Consider the following 9,861-nt stretch of genomic DNA (forward strand, 5'->3'; position numbering starts at 1 on the left):
CTCCTTTAAATGGAACTGTTGTTTGCATAAGTCTTACTAATTTAAATTTTAAAATGTCCTCACAACTGCCATGTTAGGTAACATCTTCGATTCTCAAAAAGTTAGTCAGAATTTGAGATTACGAACTTTGCCTAAGGTCATTTGTTTATTCACTGTCTTGTATTAAGTTACAAGCCACATTCCAAGCACTGTGTAGCCACTGAAGATAACTTAGTGAACAGCAGACTCCCAGTCCTCATGGCCCAGATAATGCATGTCATTCTCCAATTGACATGTTTTGACTCTAGGTCTAGTTTCCCCACTTCATCAGTGTGGAAACATTAGGATGGAACTTTGGGGGGAGGGGAGGGAGGGTGGTTGGAATATGGAGATTTCATGAAGGAGATAACTTTAGAGCCCAGCCACAGTTCATTTCTGACGGGAAGGACTATTTTGAGTGACAGAAAAGAGAAAAGTGGCATTTCTTGTAGGGATCTTTTGAACAAAGGAATGGAGTTGCAAAGTGCCTGGGAAAGGGTTTAGAGCACAGAAATAGTTGGAAATGAAGCTGGGAAGAAGGTAAATTGAGGCTAGAGCATGAAGAACTATTATTAAGAAACTTAGTAAGAATATTTATTTTAAAAAATCGAAAAGAGGAAGTTAAAATGACCCATAATATCACAACAGTGAGTAACCACTGTTAACATGTGCTGTATCATACATCCAATCTTTATAGGTATACACACACACATGTGAGGGGCATGTTAGAGAAGCAAGAGAGTGAGGACAGGCAAACCCATTTTGTGGTTGTCCAATCAAGAAATGATGGGAGCCTGAATGTGGGCGGTAAAAGGCAGAAACCTAACGGTTCTACAAGGTGACAGTACTGAGATAGATACCAAGGGCTAAGATTGGACTAACAGCTATTGGAGTAGGAGTAAAGGTGAGGGATAAAAGACCAAATAGGATTTCTAATTTTTTTCCCCCCAGTGTGTCTGGGAGATAATAAATTCAAGAAGATAGCGAGCCCTGGAAAAGTTTGGAGGCAGGAAACTAGTTTGGTTTTAGACATGGTGAATTTGCAAAGCCGATGGCAAGACATCCATAGGAAATATGCACTAAATAGCTGGCAGTTCGGGCCTGAAACTCAAATAGAGGTCAAAAGTGATGACTGTAGAAAACAAAAATCTCTTTTCTTAAAAAAAACAAAAACTAATGGGGTGATAAAAGGAGTCTGGCAAAGGCTGAGTAAGTTTAAAAATATCTTTGACTCAATTCCTTTTATCTTTGTTTTTTTCTAGTGTTATGGAAGAAGTGCTAATATTTGACTCCACAAGAGGTGCAGATTTGGGGATGAGAAAGAGGAGCTAGAAATTAATACAATTTTTTTATCACTGTCATTCTGATCTGAGTCATTTATAGGTGATATTTGGAAAAACATTGGCTTATATTAATGTGAAAATATAGAATGAAAGGAATTTGTAATTTTCAACAACCCGATGACTTGAGAATTTTTACTTTTCATAACTGAAAATATTTTGAAGGTGTACCAATTTGTACTTAAAGTACAAGCACATAGCATTATGGTTGAGGCAAGGCAACCATTGCCAAACTACTTGTATTTACATTTCAGCTTTACCACTTACTAATTTGAATTTGGGTATATTACTTAAATCAGAATGAGGTGGTCTGAAATCAGGATAATTTTAAAGTAGGGCTGTTTTGAGGTTAAGCAAGAATTTATGCTGCCTCCACGTAATAAGTGCTCAATACATTTTAACTGTTATCATTATTCTTTCTATATGGTGTGTGAATCTTCCAGGTCTTTTAAGAGTGAAATGGCTCCTATATGTTTGTGGCTATAATATGACATTCAGGTTATGTTGGTATAGTCGTAGTTTTTAAAAATTATTTTTTATACTTTTATGTGAACAACCAATATGTTTCTGTTAAAATTGTGAGCCACTAATAACACTTTATTTTTCAGGTGTGTGTTAAAAGAGTTAGAAACATTAGGAAAAGATTTATATGGGGCAAAACTGATTGCACAAAAATGCCAGGTTCGAAATTGTCCCCATTTCAAGAATGCAGTGAGTGGATCGGACTGCCTGCTCTCCATGGTTGAAGAGGGAAATCCTCATCATTATTTTGTGGCTTCACAGGTGATACTACTTTAAAACGAGTACATTTTAATCATTTCTATTTCTACTTCATATGGTAATATTTATACTCAGAAAAAAATTAGTAGACGTGGTTTATCAAAGTGTTTCGACTTTTTAAAATACTAGCTTTTAAGTTAATTTGCAGTCAATAAAAGCAGTTGTCATTACAGAATTTCGTAATCTTAAACATATTGATTTCATAATTACCGAAGTTTCCTTTTTTCAAAATAAGAAATTATTGACATAGAGATGTGATGATACATTTTTGGGTTCTTGAAAGGAAGGTAAATAGAGCAAAGATTTTACATTCTCTGTTCATAAATATGTTTTCATGTTTCTATATTTTATACTATTTCTCAGAAAGTCATGTTTCATATTATTTGAGACAGTACCACCAACATGGAACTGCTTCAGGCTTTTAAAGAGACTGGGAGGTGGGGAAAGAGAGACTCAGGGTTGATGTTAATGAAGTTCTTCACATTCATACAGATTTGCTTAAATACGCTTTCAGAACTGTGAAATTACATAATTAGAGGCAAAGCTGAATCTAGAATCTGAGTCAGCTAACTCCTACTTTACTTCTGTTCATCCTCTGTAAGCATTCTTGACCCCTTCTAGAGCACATCTTAGAGCAGAAGCAAGGGACGCCACCTAACATGTCTACCTTTGCATTAGTTTGTAATTGATGGTCCTAGAGTATTGATAAATCCATTTCACACTGTTACCACTTAACTGTTTGTGCTCAGTTTTTATGCTTTTCCTTTATCATAAAATATACTGTACTCCCATTATGAGAGATACTGACTTGAAAAATAAATTCTGTGATCTCTTTTTAATAGAACCCTCGTGAAGTCCATAGAAACCTATCGAAGGCATCTTATTTAATTGACAAACTTGAACTAAATAATTATATTTTTCTTTTTAATAGGATCAGAATTTGTCTATGAAAGTAAAGAAAAAGCCTGGAGTTCCTCTTATGTTTATTATTCAGAACACTATAGTCTTGGACAAACCTTCTCCCAAAACAATTGCCTTTGTTAAAGCAGTAGAGTCGGGTCAGCTCGTCTCAGTCTATGAGAAGCAAAGTATCAAGCAGCTCAAAGAGGAACAGGGTTTAGTTAAAAACCCTGAACAGAGAAGAAAAAAGCACAAGAAAATAAGTGGCCCCAATCCTCTTAGCTGTTTGAAGAAAAAGAAAAAAGCACAGGATACAAAACCATCTGCCTCTGAAAAGAAAAGAAAAAGAAAAAGAATCCGGAACAGATCGACCTCAAAAGTACTTTCTGAAAAGCAGAATGCAGAAGGATGAGGAATCTTTCAGATGCTTTGAAAGACATTCAAATGTGAAAACTAAATTTCTTTTTAAAACTGTGGACATACTTAGGATAAAAAACTGAACTTATTTTTGTAAATGAATAATGACCTATAAGCCTTTGCCTAAAATTATATGTAAAAAAAAAAAAAAAGTGAATGTGTTTAGGTGTGACAGTGTTCACTTTTCTTAGTGATTTTTGTGGTTTTTTTGATCCAAAGTTGCCATCTCTTCCTGCCTCACTGTCATCCCTCAGCCTCCAACATTATGTGCAAGTAGTTTAAAAAAGTCAAATAGTGTCAGAAAGTTTGTGACAAAAACATAGTAGTCCTTCTTTCACATTCACAAAAGAAACTTCCTCTTTCAACTCATGTAGTGGTTTTAGAATTTATATTTCTAAATATGAATATGCTGCTACCTTTTGATCCATTCATTACTATTGACTTCCTACTGGAGAGAATAGTAGTTTTGCTTGCTTATATTACTCACCCCATTTTTCCAACATATTAATATTTCAATCTTTATGCATCCTCAATTCAGTATTTTTATTATGACTAAGCTTTATAAATCACTGAACCAGTTAGCATGCTATACTACCTTTTTGTTATTCCGGATGTTAATAATGACCTCATTTTCTTTCAGCATCTGACAGTATCATGCCCCATATTCCATGAACTCTGTAAAGGATCTCATCATGTAACTTCCCGCGTGATATCAGCACATTTCTTACTCTTGGAGGTACTTTTGCAGCCGACTGTCATCCAGTGTCGAACGGCTTTCTGCTGAGCGTGTTGCTCAGCTGTCACCCAGGCACTTCTTGCTTTTTCACTTACGTTTCCTAGTTTCTTCATTTTACTCTTTCTTGGTTTCCTCTTTTGCTGTAATGGAGCAAAAAGTGTGTAGGAAGTACATTTTGGGGGTTCAACCAGTGGGTCTGCCCTCATGTTTGTCGCACTGGTGACCTAGCAGGATAGAGAATTCTTGGTTGAAAATCATTTCACTCAGTTTCCCTAGAAAACTTAATTGTTTATAAGATTTATAAGGGGGTGGGGAACGATTTGCTTTTTTTTGAGTTCCATTTGTTCAGTAAGGAGGAAGATTTTCTTTTAAATGTGAATGTTAACTTCCAATAACAAAAATTTCAAAAGAGTACTCTCTTTAAGGTTAGCTGTGAATATGTTATTTTAAAAGTGTCTAAAACATCAATGGGGAATTGAATAAAACTTGTCTTTTTTAGCCTACACCCCAGTTGTTTTAATCATCCATCAGGACAAAATTACAATGTTTTCACACTGTAAGATTGAAGTATGAGGTTGTTGGAAAAGCAGAGCCTGACTAGTAGTTCCTGATTTTGAGCTCCCTTCACACAGTCGTTCTTAACCTGTACCATTAAAATGTGATCGGGTACGAAGTACATCACAAATAAATTCTTAGTAATGGCTGAAACGAATGACTTCTGAAATTTGAGACAATTCAAATTTATTACTACAGAAATGTCATTCTCAGCTAAATTTTTTGGTGGAAAGTGGAATTATAGCTTTAATTACATTGAGAATAGCAGGCTGTATTATCTGGCAAGCCAGGTTAGTGTTAGATTGTCATTTCACGATTCTGTTTAAACAGGAACATTTTTTAAAAGGCAAAATTTTTGGAACAAAAGGGGGATATAGTCTGTAGTTCCTGTGAGAAAAGAACATTTGTCAATAATAGGATTACCAAATCAAATGTAGACAAAATGATAAAGCAGGCGAAATGTACACCAATGGTATTCATTTCACCATGCTAATATGCACAAATTTTAGGTATTCTTTTAACGAAGCCTTGCCTCAGGCCCTCGCTCCAACTCAACATACCCCTGTAAGTCCCTAATGCCCCCCCGTGCAGCCACTTGGCGCTGGTGCTCAAAGCGAGTGAATCTGTCACTATGGAAGTCCAGTGGCGGACACAACTCCTTTAAGAGGCATCTACAGCTGCCGCTGCTATGGCACCCGTCCCACTCAGCCGCTCCACCTGAGCAGCCTCGCATCTTCGCCCCCTTCTACCTCCTACTGTTGCAGGGTGATTTCTTATTTTTCTCCCTAGTTGGAAGGCTGTTCATCTAGACCCCAGGTGACTCTGCTTGCTGTTTGCTCCATGTTTCCATCACAACTTTGATTTGGTCACAAGAGGGGAAGAACAAAGCCTCTAACATCTACACTAATTTGTCCTAGCTTCCTAGCTCCCGAGAGATTATATTTTATATCTCTGCATCCAGGTAAGGCAAGATGGCCGTGATTTGACAGGTTTAATTAACAGGTTTTTATGGGTGGGCAGAATGACTTAGTTTGTATTCTTTATAATGTTTTAAAAATAATGTCATTTAATCGTACTACAGTTTTCCTTAAGAATTCTTAGTTTAGGTGTAAATGAAAACTTGATATAACTCTGTATATAACTATCTAACCATCTAGTTTGAGATCCAGAACTAACTGGGAGTAAAGGCAGAAGGTTAGGTGCCTAGACTGAACTTAGGAACTAATTTCTCATGTGATTGTGGTTTGGTGCTTCCAAACACTTCATCAGACATTCTTGCCAGTAAAACACTTTTGCGTACACCTATAACATGTGTATTTATAATCTACATAGATTTACTACTGTACATTTTTAAATATACACAAAAAAATGTAAAGGATGGTAAAGAAATTACTTTAAAATTTTTGCCATTAGATGGCTTAATTAGCTACTATTTCAAGACAAGGTTTATCAATAGTATTGGATATGGATCTACTTGAAAGTTTTTGTAATTACATTTTTCATCAGATAGACTAGATCATTAGTTTTCTTTTATAATGTTAAGGACCAAGTGTCCTAAGAGTAATGTGTCGATACATATTAGTTGAATGAATGAAAATAAGTTCAGGTCTACCACAAAGGAGAGTCATAGCCTCTCATTCAGTTTCTTGACCTAAAGCAGTTCATGGGTCCAGAGTCCCTTAAGTTAAGGGAAGGCTGGGTTCTCTTAAAGAAAGACCTTGAAACACTTTTAAAAGTTTTCCTCTACACCATCCCTAAGGGACCTGTGGCCATTTTCTAGAGTGAATGTGCTTTGGGGTTTAGAAATACCCAGACCTGTGTGGGGTTACTGGACACTGCCTCTGAGTTGATTCCAATTGCTAGGGATACAAAATGCTGCTGGTCTAACATAAATTGAGTTCTAGGCCAAGTCTGAATCACAGTAGGTTTAGTGGATCCATGAGCCCACACTGTGTTTTCCCCTAGTTCTTGAATGTATAATTGTTAAAGACTTACTAAACAACTGGTTGTATCCCCTATTAGCTCTCTCACTTATGCACTAGGAGTCATTAGAGTAGGAAGGGTGGAGAGGAAGCTATTGGAATTTCTCCCTACCAGGATAATAAACCAAAAGAGTAAGGCCATCATTAGAATTGCAGAGGTAACTACCATCATAAAATACTTGAATGATGCAGAAGTATTCATTCTTATTACATCTCCATTTACTTCATCTATTTAGTCCATGCAGATGGCAGATGGATCTTGAAGCAGGACTGTGGATTATTTTACCGTTAATCAGAGGGTGACTTACCGGCAGCAGCTCTCCTAGATGTAATATCTTTGCTGGAACAAATTGACACAGTTCCTGAGAAATACTTGTTTTTCCCTTCCTCAGTTTTAACAATATGCTAGGACCACCAAAAACAGTTTGCATTCCCCTGACAGGGTCAGTAGTACACCTTCACAATCTTGCTTCATGCTAAGGCAGCTCATCTGCTCTCAGCCATATTATAGTCTGCAGTGATCTTGGTCATCTTGACACCATACAACATCACACTGGCCCACTACATTGATGACGTGCAAATTGAATCTGATGAGCAGGAGACAGTAAGTAGTAAGTACTGTAAATGCCTTAGTTAAGCTTTCTGAACCAGAGTCTGGGAGATAGACCCCATGAAAAGTCTGGGGTCTGCCATCTCAGTGAAGTTTCTGAAGATTGAAGACATAGTTGCATTACCACCACTTATCACTCAAAAATAGGCACAAAGCTTGGTAGACCATTTCAAGTTTTGGAGGCAACATAAGCCACCTTTAGTTTGTTACTTTGGCCCAATTACTCGGTAACCCATATGGCTGAGAGTTTTGAGTGGGGATAAGAGTAAAAGAAGGCCCCGTAGCAAGTCTCGGGCACAGTGCAAGCTGTTATTCTGCTGGGGCACCCGGATTCAAGGATACTTAGAGAGTCTAGTGTGGGGTCTCTGGCAAGTACAGTAAAAGAATCACGTCACACATCTCTAAGGTTCTGGAAAAAATTCATATGCTCTTCTGCAGATAGCTATTATCTTTTGACAAACAGCTACTTACTACTGGGTCTTATAGACACCTAGCATGGGACAATAAATGACCAGGCAACCTAAACTCCCTGTGGTTAACTGGATATTATCTGTCTGTTAAACCATGAAGTTAGATATATGCATCAAGCAGAACTACTACAAAGGGGTCAGGCTTAAGCAACTCTGGCCTGCACAAGCAGGGCGCGTGAGCGAGTGGCTCATTCTCCTTCGACACCATCCTGGCTGCCTTGCCTCCTCTCCCTCAACTCACGACTATGACTTCAAAGGGTTTTCCTATGATCGGCTCACTGAACAGGTAAAAAACTTGGGCCTGGTTTGTAAATGTTTTCATACCATTTGTTTCCAACAACCGAAAGTGAATATCTGCAACATTATAGCCCCGCTTACTGGCGGCCCAGAAAGGGAGTGACAGAGGGGAACTCTCCTATTGGCAGAACTTGGAACAGTAAATTTTGTTGTCCACTCTGTTTGGATTCAGAAGTGGCTAGAATCATAGATTCTAATGGCTTGGCTGAAGAGTTAGGTCTTGGAAAGAATTGATGGGAAGATTGCTGGGAAGGCTGTCTGGTGAAGAGGTATGCGGATGGATCTTTCAGAATGAGCGCAGAGGATGAAGATATTCGTGTTCCATATTAATGTCCATCAGTAGGCAGTCACTGTAGAGGAGGCTCTCAATAATCAGGTGGGAAAATGGCACTTTCTGCAGATGTCAGTGAGCCTCTTTCTCTGTCAACTGAGTGCTTTTTCATTAAGTTAGCAAACAAAGTAGTTATAGTGGCAGGAATGGAGAGGATGCTTCAAAAACATAGCTGACTGAGCCACCTCTATTCCCGAGTATCTAACATGCTAAATGGAGAGACCAACACTGAACCCTTAATATGGCACCATTTCTGGGGGCGGGGATGTGAAGAGGGAAGAAATTAGTCAGTCACTTGGTGGCAGGTTGATTATACTGGATCCTTTCAATCTTGGAAGGAGTAGAAATTTATCCTAAGTGGAACAGAACCTATTCTGTATATGGATTTTTTCTTTCCCATAGTACTTTTTTCAGCATCACTTAACAAAATGCTTTATTCGCCATCATGGTATTCCGTCAATATTGCTTCTGATTAAGAAATTTGTGGTATTAAATGATCCTGCTATACATACATCATTATTTACATTGCCAATTTGGAGACAACAGCCTGAAAGGTTAGATATTCCCTCTTAGGAAGTATAGTATAAGTTTCAAACTGGAGACCAATATGTGGTATGCCTCTCCCACAGCTGGGTTCAGGAATTAAGGGATGGAAGTGGGAGCAGCTCCTCTATTACATCTTATAACCCACTGGGAGAAGTTTTGCTCCCCTCATCCCCCAGACTTTGAGCTCTGCTGATTTAGAGGTCTTCTTCCCGAAGGAGGAATGCTTCTTTCTATCAAGGACGCAACAATAATTCCATTGATGTGAAAGATGAGACTGCCACTGGGTCATTTGGGGGTCTCTTTTTTATGTTTATGAAAGGAGTTAATCTACTGGCTGGAACAACTGATCCGGATTTGCAAAAGCAAGTGGAATTGCTGCTACAGGATGAGAGGAGGGAGGACTGCTTATGAAATCTAGGAGTCTCTAAGAGCCTCTCGGTGCTTCTATGTCCAATAGTAAATATTAATGGAAAACTACTACCAACAAGAGGAGGCAGAACTACTGTGTGTCCAGACCCTTTGGGAATGAAAGTTTGTGTTACCTCACCCAGTAAAGAACAAACTGAGATTCTGGCCAAGGTAAAAAAACAAAAACAAAAACAAAACAAAAAAAAACACCGAACATGTAGTTGCGGTAGTCAGTCTCCAAGATGGTGCCCAAAGTTTCTCACCTTCTGGTATGCATAGCTTGTATGTCCTCTCCCACACTGGACAGAGCTGACCCAGGTAACCAATAGGATATTAGTATTACGGAAATGATGGTATGTAACTTCTGAAGTGAGGTCATAAAAAACATGGTAGCTTCCGTCTTGCTTTCTCTTGGATCACTTACTCTGGAGGAAGCCAGCTCCCATGTTGTGAGACTATTAAGTAGCCCTG

General features: G+C 38.2%; 1 protein-coding gene across 1 annotated transcript in view; it reads left to right on the forward strand.

The window, feature by feature from the left end:
- UTP23 (UTP23, small subunit processome component) overlaps nt 1–4,696 on the forward strand; it is a 5,980-nt gene extending 1,284 nt beyond the window's left edge. Inside the window, exons 2-3 of the mRNA XM_011360366.2 lie at nt 1,967–2,141; nt 3,070–4,696. Coding sequence (XP_011358668.1) covers nt 1,967–2,141; nt 3,070–3,450 — 556 coding nt within the window. The 3' untranslated portion in view covers nt 3,451–4,696. The remainder of the gene's footprint in view (nt 1–1,966; nt 2,142–3,069) is intronic.
- The last annotated feature ends 5,165 nt before the right edge of the window (nt 4,697–9,861 follow it).

This window comes from Pteropus vampyrus, unplaced genomic scaffold (genome assembly GCF_000151845.1).
Source record: "Pteropus vampyrus isolate Shadow unplaced genomic scaffold, Pvam_2.0 Scaffold54, whole genome shotgun sequence".
Lineage (NCBI taxonomy): Eukaryota > Metazoa > Chordata > Mammalia > Chiroptera > Pteropodidae > Pteropus > Pteropus vampyrus.